Consider the following 18,165-nt stretch of genomic DNA (forward strand, 5'->3'; position numbering starts at 1 on the left):
GACATTTTGATGATTTACTCAATGCTACAGTTTTTTAAAAGTCATCAAAATAATTTCCTTTAAGATCAGTCAAAAGAGACTCTTACATGACAAGATTTTGATTCAACTCTTCAGTTTTCAGAGCAGATGACCTGTATAAATCCTAAAAGTTCAGGTTTGTAAGGCAAGTATTGACAGAAATGATCCGCTGAGTCATTAATGCATTCTGCTGGAACCTTCTTGTTTGTGTCCGGCTCTGAAACTGGATCTTACAGTAGAGTTGGTTGATGAACGTAAGGAACTTCTTGATAAAAATTTTGCCAGAAGTATATTATGTTAGTTTTTCCCAAAATATCAGTGTTGTCAATTCATTGTAATTAATAGTAGTAAAATTATCTTATATTCTCCTCTGTGTTAGATGTGGCCCTTATTTTCTGTGGCTAAGTCAAGCTTTTGCTGACTTGAGTGAGCCAGACCTGTCATTTTCATTCAGGCAAAGCTCCCATTCAGAAGAGTTTGCCTCAGTAGGGTTTGACCCAATTTTACTGTACTTGTTTAAACGTTCGGTTCCCTGTACCATCTGGCTATCCCATCCTCATGCACCTTTACATTGTCTGTCTGTCTTTCTGTTCTGTAAAATACAATATATGAATTTAACAGAATTCTACAGTTGTTGAACAAAAAAGGTGTTTGGTGTGTGTATCTACCTCAGACCTCCTTTTTTCTCCTTCTCTTGGAATGTTTTCCTAATGCACTTGTCAGTATGTGTTGCATTGCTTTGAATCCAAAAGAGACTTCCTTCAGTCATAGCAGGAAGGAAATCACTGTTGTAGATGTGACAAAGGTGGACATGGCCAGCCATGCAGCAAACACAAATTAAAAAAAAAAAAAAAGGTAGTAAAGACAGAGAGGTTTGTGGGTCAAGTGTATTTCATGAGAGAAGGAGTCAGTGGATGTAGGTTTCCGCCTTTCATTTGGCTGCAGAAAAAACGATCAGATGAGCCTGTCCCTTTTTACGGCTGCAGAAGGTAAGATAACTAATTTACCTTATTGAAATTATTTCATTATTTCAACTATAGTAACATCATTTTGCTTAGGAAATGAAATTTTCCCTAGCATAGTCAAATCCTTTTAGCAGTTGCATCTGGACATGCAGGGCATGTACAGTATTTTCTTGCCAATTTGGCATTTCTTTTGTGCTCTGCGCCTTTTGACAATGGTCAACAATGTCTTCATGTAAACATTTTTTCTAAATGTTGCAAGACAGAAGGATGCCTTTGACAGACTGTCTTCCATTTTGAAACAGGCATTTCAGATTAGGCTTTATATACCAAATAAAAGTATGTTGCAAACTGAAAGGAACCAAGTGTCCTATAAAAATTGATCTATTTACAGTGAAAATTGCTTCTTGAAAGGCATTTTCAAAAGATACCTGCAAGCTAAAGCAGAATTAGCCCTTGTCAGAAGTGATTTTAATCTTGGACTTCAGAATAAATTTGGGGATTTTTCCCACGCTTTGAGATGAAAAAGAACTATTAGAAGGGACTAATTTAACAAAGAAAGGATTTTTCTTGTTGCTGAAATAAAAGCATATCCTCCTTTAAAGACATCATTATTCTGTTAATGAAATTATCTGCAGTAATTTTGAAAATACCTTTATTGAAACTGACAAATAAACAGTGTAAATCTGTAGTGGCCACAGACGTAACAGCCCCAAACAATACTAGACTTTGCACTCCTACTGATTTTAGGGCATTACAGTAATATGTATTAAGCATTGTTGCTGCTGTCAGTTCCTGTAGTTTTAAGGAACAGAGGCAGGGCCTATGGTTTTTGCCTACAATCATTGAGAGCCTATAAAGAAGGAATTTTCAGCCTTGTTTGCAACAGTACAGAGAAGTCCTGGGGTTTCATCTTCACTCTTGTTGATGCATTTTACTTCTGAAGGGCCCATGGATTAATATGACCCACAGCTGGAAGGAGAACCTCCCCTTTTGTACATCCTCCTTGTCCGTGTCCTGCTTGTGACCGTATGAGTCCTCTGTTCTTTTTTCCACGATGTCCCAGTTCCGGCAGAAGAGGTGGCAATTGCATCAACCCTTTCCACTCTTGTCCACAGTAGTGCATGGACTAGTGTGAGGGCACCCTGTGAAGAAGCAGGAGTTGTAGTTTTGAATCTTCTCAGGTTTAGGAGGGAGTTGATTCCTGGTCTCCCACACCCTGAGACATGTCCTCTTTCCCTACCCTTTTGGAAACTGTGATCTCCCTTGAATCTGTCACTGAATTTTGTAGAAGTTTCTGTAGAGAAGAAATCCACAGGTTCTGCGTTGCAGGTGGATCAAAAGGCTTCCCTAAAACCTTACTGCTGAGTCTTAAGTATGAGGGAAAGGTGGGAGCTCAGGTACAGCCCTGTGTTTAGCATTTCCTATTGCAGTGCTCTGCTTGGCAGAAGCAGGTTGCTGGCTTATCTTAGATATAGGTAGACCCACACCTACCTCTTTTAAGCATGCATAAACCCCTGAACCTGAGGTTTGAGTTCCACTACAAGAGTGAAGCAACTAAACTATCAGTGGTTCAGGCACTCTTTGTGCCCTGAAGAAAATGGTGAGAACTGTTCGCTTTAAACTTAAGTTCCAGGGGTGGTATTTGTGTACGTACATAGGTGCACGTAGCATACCTTCAGTCCTGGCCAGCCTCGGGGCTGTCACAGGATCTTAAACATGGATAATCGGGCTTTTGCAGCACGGTGGCACATATCGGAGTTAACAGTATTGCTGTCCATTAATAATTTTTCTTCTTTTTTGTGGATGATTGAGCCTGAATGGGTTGATACTGAGTGTTCTTTTTCCCAGGCAGAAGAAATACATGTCATTATGTTACTGGGCACTTGCTGCCATGTTGGTGCAGAAAGCAGAGGGTGCTGCTTTTAAAGACATAGATGTTGTCTTGTCATGGTGTGCTATAGAAAGAAACTTAAAACTTACCGTTATTTGCTAGGAAGAACGTTAGAGCTCTTATAGATGGAATTGTTTTGTATAAAAATTGCTTTCCAAGACGGGTGATGGCAGTTCCGACAGCATGCATGAGCCATCTTGTTTTCGGGTCACACACAGAGGTCTGGTTAGTATCTGTTACGCTGCCTGTGTTAAAGCCTTGCTTTCTGACTCAGTGTTTTGGATCTGAGAGGGATGTTTTGGAGGCTCTGGGGAAACTCATTTAAGTTGTAATTGCCTGGAGTAAGGCCAAGGACACCAGGCATGGAGTTGTTATTGAAGCTAGTAGGAAATCCAGTGGGATAGCTGCAGCTGCTAAAGGCACCCCAGGAATGTAGTGTTCATCAAACTGCTAGTTGTCATACACTGAGAATGGGCTTAAACTTATTTTCTCTGGTACTAGATGCTTAATGTTTCATAGCTCTATTCATGGCAAGAGGGCACCTTAGCCTACATGAGCTCTCCAGTCTCTAAGTTTGTATGGATCGGATGGTAGGCCAGTCATTTTTATTTGGCACTATTGTTTTTCTTTGTTTTGCAAAAACCCACCCAATCTCCCCGTCTCTGTAGCTGTCAGTAGCTGGTGTAGTCCTGAGATGATTAGGTGATAATCTGCGATGCTACAGTGACGGGTGAATAAAGCTGTCATTCCAAAGCACTGCCAAACACCCGGGTGGGAGCTAGTTCACCCACAGAAACGTGACACAACAGCACAAAATACAGGACTAACCAAGATTGCCGTGAGCAGCTTTATGTGGCCTTTATCAGGAAAAAAGGTAGCTAGCTATTTGGGGAAGGGTTTGTTTTGCTTGTTTGAATGTTACTTATTTATAGGGAAAAGAACAAGGTGGGGAATTTTGAAGCAGGTACAATGAGAAATAAAACCACCACTGACCAAAGTGTAAGCTGGCTTGCTTTTTAATTAAAGGACTTTTAAAAATCTACACTTTCAGGTACTTCACCTGATGACTATGAGGGATACAACCGTGTCAGGATACTTCAGAGGTTTTTAATACAGTCAGTCAGCTGTATAATACATATGAGTATCAGTGCAAGTTGTGAGATGTGGTCTGTGTACAATATGTTCCTCCAAGTAATGAGTTTTGAAATTGATTTATTCTGACGGCTTGTTTCTGATCTTCATAAACACTGTAGGAAATGCCACATACATGGCCCATGTGTTAAAATGCACAGCTGCCTCATTCCTCCATCCTGCACTAACCCGCGCCCTGGCTGATTTCATCCACAGTATGACATAGTGGCTAGTGTTGCTAGCGCATGTATCCATCCTGTCTTGTCTTTTCTGTGTCTGTCTGTCTGTCCTGCAGTTTTTGTCTGTGTGTGTCTATTTGTAGATGAAGGGGCGGAGGATAAGGTGGGACTGCTACACCACTGCCCAGGCTGTGGGCCTGCTGCCGGCAGGGAGTGGCGTAAACACCTGGCCCCCTCCATTTCAGTGTCTGTGCCTGATGATGAGCCCTACAATTCGGATGAGGAGTACTATGAACACCCTTTGTTCAGCTCAGAGTGGACTGGCTCTAGTACACACTCCAGTGCCACAGTGAAGAGCACAGAGGTCTTGTTGGGCCATGATGAAGGTGAACTGAGCATGGTCCCATTTTGTTCCTCTTCCCTTCTACCCACCTGACATCCATTCCATTATATATGTGCCTGGGATTGCTGCTTTCTGGGGAGGGAAGCCTAGTTGTGTTTTCTCCCCACATGGAAATGACGCCCCTCCAGAGTATCTCCATGTCAAAGTGAAGCTTCAGCATGAGCGATGAGTGCAACTTTGGGGTCAGTGAAACCATGGTCCGTATTTAAATCGGGGCTCTTGGTCTACTGGCCTGGCTTATAACAGAAGAAAAAGGAGCAGCTAGTTAAAAGAAGCCTAAGCTAAACTGTTCTTTGTGCCAGAGAACTGCTGCCAAGAACAGTGTGCAAAATAGGGCAAAAGATTGTTGCTGGAGGTAAGTCAGTTGATAATGCAATGGGGAAACCCCCATGTCTATCCCTAAGATAGCAGTGGCGGGTCCTTAATTCTCCAGCAGGCAAAGATAATCAGTTTTACCCCAGTATGCCCAGGTGACTTCAGGCAGTATTGGGTCATGTTTGATGTCCAGTTGTTTTGTGGATGCAACCAGTTAACATCGTGTCATTTGATTGCAAAGGAGAAGAAAAAAAAGTTACTGTGTTTCTGTATCCCCTTTTTCGATGGCCTGAGCACATCAGTATCATTTTGTCAGTGGGGGTTACGTGAAAGTGAAATGGCTTTTGGGGAATCAAGGGAGAACCTATTTCAGTGACTACCAGGAACACTGGCGTCTTCTCCAAGGCAAAATAAATCACGTTTTATCTAGCAGGATTTGACTAAGTCAATCTTGGGACACAGGAGCCGAAGTGAAAACCAGTACTGAATCCTCTAAGGGTTTGAGTCTCAGGAAGATGAAGGTGTATACCTGAAATAGCTCACTGGGTCATTCCAAAGAAACCAGCATTGTTCAGAATTAACAGGATAATATAGCCTAATACTGCAACAGCACCAGAGGAGATCAATGCTAATAATTGAAGGTTGTTAAAGTCAGCATGTCTGCCTGAAGCTAGGGGAGGCAGAAGATCACAGGAGAGCAGCCTTACTATAGCTGGGTGCCTATAGCTGTACTTAGAGCTCCTTCATGGGCAGCTTCCTTTGCAGTCACATGCGTCTACCTCTGGTGAAAGTGTAAGATCTCAGAACATCTATGAGGAAAAGAAGTACAGAAATAAGACGGATCATCAGTGAAAAGACAGGCATTGTGAAACAAGCCTCCCCACCCTGCTGCCTGTAAGCTAGCAGTCTGTTTGGCTTAAGAGAGTCTGCTGCACAAAGGGAGCCTGTAGGATTCCATTGTTAAGTCAGGGGTAACTTTCTACTTTGGTGAGTAATTAGTTTTAATCATGCGGCATTGTGTAAAGTGTCTCAAGAAATGGAGGTGTATACTGGAAATTCTTCAGAGTAAAAGGAGAAGCTTTGCTTAAATTTTTTTTTAATTGAAAAAGATGCAAATACAAAACTAAATAAAATCAAAAAAAGAAAAGTAAAGCAAGTTACTCAAGGCAGGGCCTCTTTTAACTGGACACCTGCTGTTCTGCCAGGCTACATTTACAATCTGCCCATGTGTAAATATCCCTGTAATACTCAGGCATCGGTCCAGTTCTGATTCTGAATCTTCTGGCTTCTGTTCATTTAAGATATAGTATGTAACCTTAATTACATTTTTATATGTTATGAATAATGTGTTGTACTTCTCAGAGTGATATTTTCTCAGCCTCAGATAGTGTTTGTGTTCCTTAAATCACTCTTTAGAGGCCACAACTGAAGCGGATGGTTGATTGTCTAGCTTTTGCCAGGCCAGTCTCAGGAAAACAATCAAGCCCTGGTAAAGAGGTTTTATTTGAATAATAAGAGGCTGAATACAGCCATTTCCAGATTTGAAACGCTTTGTTCTAAGTCTTATTCAGCAAAGGCCTTAATCATGAGACACAGTTTAAACCCAGGGAGGTCACCAGGTTGACTGCAGCATGGCTGCTGGTCAGCTGCTTAAGTATGTTGCTGACTCAAAGGTTTCACACTTAATACTGACTCCTTATCAGAGGGGATACTAATAGAGCAGGGTAATATTCTGTCTGAGTGGCAACGGCCGGAGTACAGTCCAGAATGGAGACTTTTCTTCTGCTGTGGCATGAGTAAAGACTGATCTTGGTACTACTGTACTGATCCTAACAGCCCATAGGCTGAGTGACGCATTGTAGAAATTCGGGTGAACAAATAGTTACATTGCATTCACTGGTTTCTTTAGCATAGTTGGTGATGAGGAGCTTGGGGGCTAGTGGGGAAGCTAGAAAAGAAAATTGAGGGTCCTTATGTTAAAACTGCGATTTTCATATACAGCGTTCAGCTGTCAGGCAGCCTAAGGTAGAAACTGTTTATAATGCTCAGTGTAGAAATCATGGCTGAATTCTTGTGAAACCGTTAGTTCTCAGCCATGCACAAGACTTACTGAGACTGTGGAAGTATTTTGCCAAATCCAGGATTCATGTGATAGATTGACTTGCTGGCATTTAGCAGTCAGTGTCGCCAAGGTCAGTGGGAAGAAGTTACTGCCTCATACCTTCCTCCACCTCAATTGAATGTCTTGTACTGGATTAAACGGCACATTTATCAGAAAAGTACCAGTGTACTTTGAGTTCATTGATGCATTGGTGTTGTTGGAGCCATCCATCATTCAAGACCATCTCCATTTGCAAAGAATATTTAATCCACAGTCATCTCTGGGAGAGGTATACCTGTAAAACACTTTCAGCTCTCGTCTTACAGCATAAACGTGCTTCTCTGGGGAGATGGGTTTCTTGGTTTGGTTTGGTTTTTTCCCTGAGGAAAATTCAGTTCCACAGTGACTGGATAGTAGCAGTCCTTTGACACACTTCAATTCAAAATGCTCAGAGCTGAAAGTGTTACGTAAAAGCAGTCCTATTGAGCTGTGTGCTTGGTGTTTACTGTTAGTGTTGATGTCGCCTCCTTTTTCCATCCCCAAGAAGAAGAACCAGTAGAGAGTCCGATGGCTGTGGAAGTGAAACCTGCTGCTCTTCCTGGGAAGCAACTGGGGAAAGAGCACGGGCCCACTGAGCCTTCGGACCAGGCAAAGGGCCTCTGTGAGGGCCCGTCGGATTCTGGTTTGGATGCCAAAGTGTGTTGTGAAGACAAAGTGCCAAGTGTGGCATCCAGCAGGGAGAGTGTAACCGTTGTGGCGGAAACACCCCTGAAAGACACATCCCCTTCCTCGGCTGAGGAAGGTGTGTCCTCCTTAGGTTTGCATGTCGTTTGCTGCTGATGTAATCCTCCTCCAGCTTTCTCCAGCGCTTTCCAAGGCTGCTTCATTTCCTGTTTTTCCCATTTATTAGTATGACTGCTCTTGTTATTATGCTTGAAGAGTGTGTAGCAGATAATATGGTTGCATAGGTGCTGTATGACAACATGGTTTCCCACCACTGCGGCTGATTCCTGATTTTTTTTACTTTGCCATGATAAAATGTGCTTTGCAGCTAAGCTGATTCCTCTGCGTAAACCTTTTTCCCTCATCTCAGATGTGTTTGCCAGTCACATTGCTATGTATATTTTTTTCTTTTTGGTGCAGAGATTCATCTGCTTTTCTTTCAAAAAGTAGATTTATTGACTTTGACTATGACATAAAGAGGCTTAAACTGTAGAAATGTTTTCATTAGCAGTGTGCAGGTGTTTTGTTTGGTTTTTATTTTTTGGTGTGTGCTTCAGTGCATTCTGGTTTAGCTTCCCTAAAGCTGTTGCTTCTTACATCACGTCCTTGCCATTCATTGCAGTCTACCCCTCCTCTCCTCAGTCATTGCCAGAACTCTGATTTTTTGTGTCTTACCTTATTACAAATGTTTACGCTTGCTTGAGTGCCCTTCTTTGGCAAAACCTCCATCACTTCCACTGGGATGCTTGTCTTCATAGTGAAGTTTAGCATAGGGTGTATAGGATGAAGTTCTGATCTGCTTACTGAACAAAATATTTACTGCAGTCGTCTTTCAGTATGGAAGAATTAGGCTTCAGGATTTTCCTTTTAATGGTATTTCTCTTCAGCTAGTGCAACAAGGTGTAAAGGCACATTGTGTGGAGCAGTGATGTACCCATCTGCTACCTGACTAAGAAATGCTGCATTTGGGAGACTGGTGTTCTAGCTGGCCCAGCTAAAGAGTATTAAATTCCTTTGGCAGTCAGAATATGTTTTGGTGCCATTGAGATTGTTCATTTGCACTACAGTAAGAGGTACAGTAGGATACATAAAGAAAGTCAGTATCTAGCTATTTAATTTCTGTGAAACGAGAATGACATCAGCTCAATGGCCATATTTTTATACCTCATAGAGTTTGCAAGGAAGTCACTAAAAGTAAAAACATAAAGAAGTAAAATTGCTGTAGTTGTAGACCTCTGTTTTTTCTCCCTGTAGAGTTTAGAATGGCCGTTGCTTTTTTTGACTAAATGTTAACATATGCAAGTACTTAAAGAATGACCAATACTTTGATGCTAATTGTTCTAAAAAGTACAGATTCATCAGAGCAAAAAGGTGGCTTCATGGACAGATATGAGGGGATTCAGTTGGCCCAGTACTTGTTGTAAAAAGCTTTAGAAAAAACTCATAAAACTTTTTTTGCGCATTGCTGCAAGAAAGCTCTGCCACACTCTGCAGTATATCTCTTCATATTTTCCATGATAGGAATATTTCCATATAATAGAAATCATTATTTTATTTTTAAAAGAACGAGCTATTAATAATTAACAGAACAGGTATTAAAAAAAAATCGTAACTTGGTATTACTCCCTAAAAGCGTAGTGGCAGACATTGAGAGTAGCATTTTTAGCTTCAAATTGACTTAATTAGGGCCTGATCGACAGTCATTGAAACATGCCAGCTATTCTTTGACTTCATTTACAGCTGAAGGTGGCTGGCCATTTTGAAGACCAGACCTTCAGGATCTGGAACTATTGATAGCTCTGTTGCTGATTTTACACATACTGGTTTTGTGACAGCAGTGAGATTTCTCTCATTTGCCAAAGAGTGAATGTCAAAAATCGGTACAATTGGAAAAAAACAGCCTCTTCTAACAGTTGTGAAACCTTTTGTATGTGTTATTTCTTTAGTTTAGGCTGTATGTAGAAGAAAAAAGAAAAAAAAGATACAGAAATGTATCATAACTATGTATGTTTAAATGTCAGCAACGCACAACTGACTGGACTTACTGGCAGACTTTACTAACACAAAACTAACCTAAGTTACAGAGTTCAGCAAAGCATACCAATGAAGTGAGGATTACTTGTGGTTTTGCTCTTGTATATAAACCATGAAGATGAAGAATTCATACTAAATCATCTCATTTCAGTGGTCACATATTTATATGTGTACAACTCACATTTCCACTGTAAAACCTCATATATTGAAACTAGGATTTAACACTTTAAAGCAGATTTCTAGGTGGATGGCCTTGCTGCATGTTTGCATCTCTCTCCCCCTCCTTTCCATCATTCATACCAAGACGATGTTGTAAGCCACATGACTGCCTGCCTGTAAGTGCTTTAAATAATTTTGTTATAAAACCCAAACAAACTACTTCAGATTTACTTGCAGCCGCGAAGATGGAATTCCGCATCCAGGAGGGCGCACGCCCTTTCGCAGCAGAACCATTAGACACAAAGCAACATGAATCTGGCAAAGACAGTAAGACTGGTGAGCAACCTAAACATGATGCCTTAGTTCCACAGCCAGCAAAAACAGAGGCTATAGACAAAAAGGATTCGCAGAGCAAAGACAAAGAAAAAATGCCTACACCTCTATCAGAACAGGTCTTAGAAACTGATTCACAAAAGAAAGGGGAAGCCAGTTTGGCAGAACCTGCGGTCAAGCCTCCTCCTCAGGAACAGAAGGACTTCTCATCTGAACTGCCTAAAGGGAGCAAAACAGATGAAAGGACTGCAGATGTGCCCTCATCATCCAACCAGGTTATGTCTATGAAATTTAAAGATGACCTTAAAGATGTCCAAGATCTTGCTGTCAGCCATGGTGAAAGTTCTCGATTGCTATCAGAACCCAAGGCAGAAGCAGCCAAATGTGAACTTCCTTCAGGCCCAGCTCCTGCTGTCCCCCAGGAGCTTCCACTCAAAGGCAGTTCCAAAACAAAATGGGAAACCACCGACCAACTGTTTGCCAAAGATGTCACTAAAGATGAACAGATCCACAGAGACAGGACGCTAGCTCTGCAAGAAGTCTCAGCAGTAACTGTAGATGGCCTGAAAACACCAAGCACCCAGAAAATCCCTGTGTGGGGGGAGGAAAAGGACCTGACCAAGGATGAGAGTGATGAGGAAGAAAGGTATGACTTCTATGATAAAGGGGAGGCTCGAATATTAGATGATGGTAAATTTACCACAGAGCCTGAAGTTAAGACACTTTCCCTAGACAAAGCAGACTTTCAAAAGGATGATGAAGCTAAGAGGTCACCTGATCTTCTCAAAGCAGAAAAAGAAATGGACCAAAGTGGGCTCCCAGCAATGGTAGACATGAAGAAGGAGGTGCAGCCAAGCACACAGCCACCCCCAGCCAAGTTAGGCCATGAACTGAGCCCCGAGAAAACGGTAGAGTACCCTGATACCACTCAGTTATCCAGAATAACAGAGAAAACCCCTGCAGCACCAAGTTTAACCACTGACAAGACTCCTACTCTAGAAGCTTCTCAAGAGAAAGATGTTAAAAAAGATACCAAGGAGGATAAGACAAGTGTTGCAGCTCCTCATCAAATGAAAGAAGAGGAGGATCGATCGGGAATGTCGAAGTATTTTGAAACCTCTGCTCTGAAAGAGGAAGCCTTCAAAGCCGAGGCTCTGAAACAAGGCAGTGATTACTATGAGCTAAGTGACACTAAAGAGACTGTGTATGAGCCTTATCAGACAGATCGCCTAATACCTGAAGACAAAGAGGAAGAGGAGGAAGAATTACAGGCAGAACTGGATCAACAGCAGAATGTGCCTGCTCACGAAATAGGTTACAGTACCCTGGCTCAGAGCTTCACACCAGACAAATCTGAAGAACCGAGTTCCCCAACAGAAAGAATGTTCACAATTGACCCCAAAGTCTATGGGGATAAGAGAGAACTCCACAGTAAAAATAAAGATGACCTGACTCTGAGCAGGAGCCTGGGACTTGGGGGCAGATCTGCAATTGAACAAAGAAGTATGTCTATTAACTTACCCATGTCCTGCCTGGATTCAATAGCTCTAGGATTTAGCTTTGGTCGTGCGCATGATCTTTCTCCCCTGGCTTCGGATATTCTAACTAACACTAGTGGAAGTATGGATGAAGGTGATGACTACTTGCCAGCAACCACACCAGCACTGGAGAAGGCCCCCTGCTTCCCCATTGATAGTAGAGAGGAAGATGAACACATCGAAGAAGAAAAAGCAACGGTGGAAGAAAAAGTCCAGCCTGAGACCTTAGCCGAATCACCTTTCCTTGCCAAAGATTATTACAAAAATGGGGCTGTCCTGGCTCCTGACCTGCCTGAAATGTTAGACTTGGCAGGGACAAGATCTAGATTAGCCTCCGTGAGTGCAGATGCTGAGGTGGCGCAAAAGAAGTCACTTTCTTCTGACACTGTTGTGGAAGACAGCAGTGCAGCCCTGCCACCTGTGACAGATGAAAACCACGTAACTCCAAAAGCTGAAAGTCAGCTAGAAGACTTGGGCTACTGTGTGTTCAATAAGTACACCGTCCCACTCCCTTCTCCAGTTCAGGACAGTGAGAATTTAACGAGCGACACCTGTCCCTTTTACGAAGGCACAGATGAAAAACTGAGGCGTGGCCTAGCTCCTGACCTGTCTTTAATAGAAGTAAAGCTGGCAGCAGCTGAAAAATCGAAAGAATTCCTCAGTGAAAAAGACTTAGGTCAGCATGTCACTGGTGAGTCTGTTCTGGCAAGGGACCTTGAGCAGGAGAAAAAAGAGAAGCTGGATACTGTGCTAGAAAAAAGTGAAGATCAAGTTGACTCTAAAGAGGTCTATCCCGTTAAAGGTGCAGAGCCAGAGAAGACAAGACCTGAGGCAATCTTAGAAACGAAAGAAGAAAGTATGGCTGATAAAGTTCACGTAACTGATGATACCAGGTATGACAGAATATCAGCTTCTGAGTTAGCAATAGAGAAGGATGCTGCTGCTTTGTTGATGGAGAAGGAGGAGAAGTCTCTTAGTGTTGTTCCTGAAATAGCTGAGGTAGAAGCTCCAATTAGACCTGATTACAATGCCATAAAGCACGATTTGGAAGTGGCTGCAAGGAGAGCTGACCAAGAATATCAGAGTCAGTTAGAGACTAAGATCAGTGAGGTGGTTTCTCTCCCTTCAGGGAAGGACAAAGCCTCTGTTAAAAGAGCAGAGCCTGAACCCAAAGACATTCAAGAGAAAGATCAGACCATCCTATCCAGAGAAGCAAAGGATGCAGATGTACTTTCCAAGACCGAGCCTAGTTATGTGAAGGACAGCACCAAACTGTTGGAAACAGAAATTAAGGAAAAAGTAACTAAGCCCGATCTGGTACATCAAGAGGCAGTTGATAAAGAGGAATCTTACGAGTCTAGTGGAGAGCATGATCAAGCCCAAGAAGGTTCGAATGGTGAATCCTTGAAACCAGAGGATATCAAAGCAGAACCTCCAAAACCTCCCATGTCTGGGGAAGAGACGCCTGCACAGTTACCAGCAAAGGAGCCTTCTGTGGAGCTTCTTCCAAAAACTGAGCCTCTCCAGGAAGAGCCTGCTGAGATTCAGATGGAGACCATACCACAGCCTGCGGAAGGAATTGAAAAGATTCCTGATACAGCTGTGAAACCTACGGAAGTCCAAAAGCTCCTGCCATGTGAAGTGACAGCTGGGGCCACAAAAGGGGAAGAACATGAAGAAGAAGTAGAAGTAGAGCAAAAAGAAAAAGAAGAGGATAAACAGCATCTTGTGTCAGAAATGCCCCCAGAAATAGACTTTGGGAAACCCTCTGCTGGAGAAATGCTAGCCAAGGGTAGCCCAGAAGCACTGCCTGAACTGAAAGGCATTATTGAATCCGTGGTGACAGTAGAGGATGACTTTATCACAGTGGTGCAGACAACAGTTGATGAGGGTGAATCTGCTTCTCACAGTGTGCGCTTTGCTGCTACTCAGCAGGAAGATATCGAGGCAGGGGACTCCCAGGCTGAAGAGGAGCTGGAAGTTGAGGAAATGGTTGACATTCAAGCTGAGCCCAAGGAGGGCTCCCCAGAAGCTCCTGCTTCACCCCAGAGAGAAGAAATCCTGCTCACCGACTACAAGACAGAGACGTGTGATGATTACAAAGATGAAACAACAATCGATGACTCCATCATGGATACAGACAGTCTCTGGGCAGATACTCAAGGTGTGCATTATCCTTTCTGTTTTGTCTGTTAAATATTTTTTCTTCCAATTCATAATGATCAAAAAGCAAAATTATTATAGTGGTAATAGTAATCTCAGCATGTTTCAGAAAAATGGTAAAATAGTCTGCCTTTTTTTAATAATCCGTCTGCTCTGTCTTCAACTATTTTTCCCTGCTCCACCACAGTATTGTTAACATTTGTTACTAATCTTTTGTTTGTTGTTATAATTTGCTCTGATCCTACAGATGATGATAGGAGCATCATGACTGAACAGTTAGAGACTGTTCCTAAAGAGGAGAAGGCAGAGAGAGAATTGCGAAGATCATCTCTCGATAAGCATAAAAAAGAGAAACCTTTTAAAACTGGGAGAGGCAGGATTTCTACTCCTGAAAGGAAAATAGCTAAAAAGGAACCTAGCACACTCTCCAGAGATGAAGTGAGAAGGAAAAAAGGTTCATTTAACACTCCCTATTACAATTTTTTTTTCTGTTATTAATTTTTTTAATTATTTTTTACTATTGTACGATACTATCCAATTACTCTATTGCAGATGATGTGCACCTTAACAGTATTTACAGTAGTGCTTTATAATGAGACATTCCACAACTATATGAAAAGCCATGTGCAAGGCTCACTGCTCCACCGGTCCCGTTTCATTGTAGGCGTCCCCACTGATCGCTGGGTAACACATCTGAGGTCAATGCACCAGTGCTGCCCCTCTTCCAACTTTGGATTTGTTCATCCCAGTAGAAGCGGCGCATCGGGTTGGAGTTGTGGAGCAGTGGGCCTGCCACTTGATGTATTGTCATATGAAACTGTTTGCTGGGGTTTTTTCCTGATTCTATGTTTTTGTGTTTTTTTTGTCCATAGCAGTGTATAAGAAAGCTGAACTTGCTAAAAAAACTGAAGTTCAGGCCCACTCTCCCTCCAGGAAAATCATTTTAAAACCTGCTATCAAATATACTAGACCAACTCATCTCTCCTGTGTTAAACGGAAGCAGACAGGTGACTGCGTTCTGTTCAGTTATGCAATGTGGCTGGCAAACATAGACATTTTTTTTTTTTGTAAATCTCATGGCTATAGCAGCTTCTCTATTTTTTTTTTTTCCTCCAAGAGTATCAGTCTTCACAAATAGTATTGCTTTTGTAGTGGTTTGTATCATCTTTCTTTTCTTTCTTTCTTTCCTGGTATTTTTTTGTTTATTTAATGGAGGCCATGATCATGTATGCTTGTCATTGCTTGGACCTCCCAAGTGCTGTGGTTGTACCTTGGCATCGTGCTTATAGTGTGGTGTTGTAGGAATCTTTACTCATCTTTTTGTTCTTTTTTCTTTCTTTCTTTTTAATTACCCATGTTTTGTTTTTTTTTTCTGGTGGGAAAATGTTGACAGCTTAAACCATGGTATGCATTTCCATTATTTTGCTTTTTTACTCTCATGCATAATAAGAAGTGTTTCAGACTTATACTTTGTTGATTGATGTTATCTGCATTGACGCTTCCCAATCTGTTACTGATGTTTATGCTGTACAGTCAAAATCCACAGGGGGAATCCAGCCACATGCAGCATGAAGCTGAGAGAGAAGAAATCTGAGCTCACACTACGAATGCATTGCAAGCAAAAATCTTAATATTCAGTAGCGGAAGATGAAAGGATGAAACAAATTATTCCTGTTACATCTTGATAAGTGTATCATTATTTAAGGACCAAAAAGAACACTTCCAGCATTTTCATCATACTATTCATTGTTACTGTGAGTTCAGGGTGGAAAGATGAACATCTTCTCTGGTGATCTTAAAAAAAAAAATTTTTGCTAAGAGAGGTCAGGTTTTCTGTCATATAATGTAGCCGCATAGTGTAGCGCAGTTGTTCATCAGTAAAACTCAGGCTATTAAGAGAAGAACCATGCACCGCAGTGCAAAACTGCATAGGCCTCTTCTCATGGCTCAGAAATTAAGAACAGGATTTATTATCCATCCTGTAGTTAAACAGTGCAATACCAAAAGTGTTCCTAAAAAGCCATTCCCATCCAGTTTTGCACCAATGAGTCACTCCTGTTCTAAATTCAGACCAGTCTTGGTATGGATGTGTGACTACTGAAAAATACAGTAAGGGGATAGTTAAGCGAGGGTAGCTTTAATGTCATGCCTCAACTGTATGAAGTGTGTATTGTTTCCTAGTTGCATTCCATCAGCACAACAGAAGTAAATACTCAGTCCCATCCCCTTGATCCTGTGAGGGAATCTGGTCCTTTTACTTCCGCCGTCACGAGGAACGGAGCCAGGCAAGGAAAGGCTGATCCAGGCGCTCTGTGTGGCAGGGACGGCTCCTCCTCAGTTTGCAGTTTCTCTGTGCTAACTTGCACTCTGGACCAGAACAACTCAGGAGTGAGGAGTATTAAAAAAGGATTAAAACAACTCTTGGTACCTCTTGCTCTTTGCTGAAGCGCAGCTGGATCGGCTCAGAAGTTATGACCCATCATTGCCATATTGCTTCAGAAGACCCAGGGGGTTCAATGAGCAGTGGAAAGGGGGGTGGGCGGGGAAGTGTCAGGTTTGTAGTGCTCTCAACTTCATTGCACTTCTACAGCCATGTGGTCAGTGCTGTCTTGCCGTCAGGTACTCTACTACTAACTACTACTGACTCCTCTGAATTCTTCTGGCCCATATTGTCCTGGAGAGTCCTGAGTTGTATTTGCGTAAGGAAATCTGCCAGGTGCCTTAAATGTCTGCTGCCTGGAAACTGTCAGAGCCTTTTCTCTCTCATTCCAATACATAGTGAAGCAGATGTGTTAGTCAAAGTGAAAAATGTAATACAAAACTGACCTCCCAGGACATTTAAATCCTGAAGTGGAGAGCAACCAAAATGATGGACACAAAATGATCGTAACATTTTCAGTAATGTGGGTTGAACTTTGAGGTTTGGGCTTTAAAGCAGAGGAGCTTGAACCACACCACAAAGTGAACAAAATTATCTCGTAGAATGTTTCACCATATCAGCGTTGCTGGAAAATTCACAATAGCCTGTATTTTCTTCTACCTCACCTTTTTACACTTACTGATGGGACTTGAGTGGAGGCTGTGAGAAAGAGTCCAGTGCTATGTGATATCCTAAGAGTGTGGGCAGCCATATGTTAACCTACATATCCTTGAGCCTGAACCAGTCATCCAGTTCTTTCCAGCATCTGGAATTTAGAGGGACATTGTATGTCTCCCATTTTCCTTTTATATAAAATATAGCACCATTTCTTGAAGCTGGATTTGACTGTCAGTGTACTTGATTTGGAATGGTCTTGTCAGCTTTAGTGATACCTGGCCAGTGGGCCCACACCAAGTCCCTTGGCAGTGTAGTCTAGACAGCTTTGAGTGTATTGCAGTGAAAACCTCCATGTTGCATTTCTTGTGGCTTTAAAACGAAACATGTCCAATCATAATGTACAAGTGTCTAAAAAAAAAAGTTAATATTTGCTCGTGTTTTCTGTGTAGTGGCCTGGGAAATGACATCTTTCCCCTATTTCCTCCCAATACCAGAAGAAAATTCCCATGTCACTGGTAAGCACTGGCAAATACTGGTAACTTACAGTGCTGTAGCCACAAGAGTGGGATTGCTTTTTAAGAGACTCATCCTTGCCATTTGAAAAAGAAACTGCATGGCCAACTCTGAGGAAAGACTTGTGAAGTCTTTGCCTTGACCGGTGTAGCTCCATGAATGAAACCCCAATCTGACTGGTGTTGCGTTAGCGGCAGTGAGATGCCGCTGCATTTATGCCATCAGAGCAGTATTTATGGTGGCAAGGCCTGGGCAATTACCTGGCTATGAGCGGGAGTCGCTATGTGATACACTTCTGTTCCTTGTCTTCAATTCTGGGGTCACCCCCTGAGGTAAAACATGTCTGTTGTGTATTTAAACTGGCAGCAGAGCCTGTAGAGATCTTTTGTTCAGATGGAGAAGTGATGGTGCTTTCAGGTAAGTCAGCACAAGCAGCACGCTATTCTTTCCACTTTGTGATGGTGGCTGGTTAGGGTTCGATACCAAGGGACTGAGGGAAGATGCTATTTGTGGTTATTTAGAAAAGGTGCAAAACAGACCAAACCCAGCAGTAATGGATGTGCTAAAATGTGATGCAGGAGGGCTGTGTTGTACTTATCCCTGCTACAGATTTAGAAAAACTGAAGTATGCAGTTACATACTCCTTTACCTCTCACGAGTTT

General features: G+C 42.2%; 1 protein-coding gene across 43 annotated transcripts in view; it reads left to right on the forward strand.

The window, feature by feature from the left end:
- MAP2 (microtubule associated protein 2) overlaps nt 1–18,165 on the forward strand; it is a 235,633-nt gene that overhangs the window by 187,749 nt on the left and 29,719 nt on the right. For 26 of the 43 annotated variants that reach the window (XM_037397661.1, XM_037397681.1, XM_037397683.1 and 23 more), the window contains 4 exons: nt 7,551–7,805; nt 10,157–13,954; nt 14,201–14,407; nt 14,826–14,960. The exons of 8 other annotated variants lie outside the window; for them this stretch is intronic. In XM_037397661.1, coding sequence (XP_037253558.1) covers nt 7,551–7,805; nt 10,157–13,954; nt 14,201–14,407; nt 14,826–14,960 — 4,395 coding nt within the window. The remainder of the gene's footprint in view (nt 1–7,550; nt 7,806–10,156; nt 13,955–14,200; nt 14,408–14,825; nt 14,961–18,165) is intronic. 9 more of the 43 variants (XM_037397685.1, XM_037397698.1, XM_037397701.1 and 6 more) reach the window with 3 other exon arrangements.

Source organism: Falco rusticolus, chromosome 8, assembly GCF_015220075.1.
Source record: "Falco rusticolus isolate bFalRus1 chromosome 8, bFalRus1.pri, whole genome shotgun sequence".
NCBI lineage: Eukaryota > Metazoa > Chordata > Aves > Falconiformes > Falconidae > Falco > Falco rusticolus.